Source organism: Sinocyclocheilus grahami, unplaced genomic scaffold, assembly GCF_001515645.1.
Source record: "Sinocyclocheilus grahami isolate Dianchi unplaced genomic scaffold, SAMN03320097.WGS_v1.1 scaffold11319.1, whole genome shotgun sequence".
Taxonomy (NCBI): Eukaryota; Metazoa; Chordata; class Actinopteri; order Cypriniformes; family Cyprinidae; genus Sinocyclocheilus; species Sinocyclocheilus grahami.
In genome coordinates this window covers 1-619 of record NW_015513760.1, presented here as the reverse complement: position 1 = coordinate 619, position 619 = coordinate 1, and the positions used below count along the sequence as shown (strand labels likewise).

Below are 619 nucleotides of genomic sequence, written 5' to 3'. Positions count from 1 at the left end.
TCTGATCTGGTGTTCTCCAGTCTAGCCGGCGTGTCGCGCAGCGTGACGCTGGTGGTGGCGTATCTCATGACCGTCACGACTCTGGGATGGCAGGAGGCTCTGGCTGCGGTGAAGGTGGCCAGACCTTGTGCTTCACCAAACATGGGCTTCCAGAAGCAGCTGCTGGAGTTTGAGACCAGCCAGCTACAGCAGGTGACTCCTCCTCGCTTTACGACTGGAAATAGTGTGGCACTATCTTCACAAACATGGCAGCCATATCAACTGACCTGGAATTATGTCAGTGGCCCTTCTAAATAACCCTGTGAAGCCTGACATATAAAAAATAGTCATTTTTTGACATAGAACAGTTTGAGTCTAATTTTTGCATATGTGTTTATGTTGAGTGCCATAATTGATCTGTCAGGCTTTTCTGGCTGATATAGTTAGAAAACGGAGGAAAAAGCTATTAAGACTCAAACTGAGCAGAAATATGCAATTTGCTGCAGATGCTGATATTTCTGATGAAACTCTGAGGCTTGTGATGTAAATCAATGAGAGCTTTATAACAGTACAGCAGATGCTGACAAAAAATGCTATAAATATCAGCGGTCGCTCTATATCTCCAGTAATAATAAGATGA

The 619-nt window shown here is 44.4% G+C and overlaps 1 protein-coding gene across 1 annotated transcript in view; it reads left to right on the top strand.

Annotated features, from left to right (window-relative positions):
* LOC107578646 (dual specificity protein phosphatase 22-B-like) overlaps positions 1-307 on the top strand; it is a 1,844-nt gene extending 1,537 nt beyond the window's left edge. Inside the window, exon 2 of the mRNA XM_016264585.1 lies at positions 21-307. Within this exon, the coding sequence (XP_016120071.1) occupies positions 21-297 (277 nt within the window). The 3' untranslated portion in view covers positions 298-307. The remainder of the gene's footprint in view (positions 1-20) is intronic.
* The last annotated feature ends 312 nt before the right edge of the window (positions 308-619 follow it).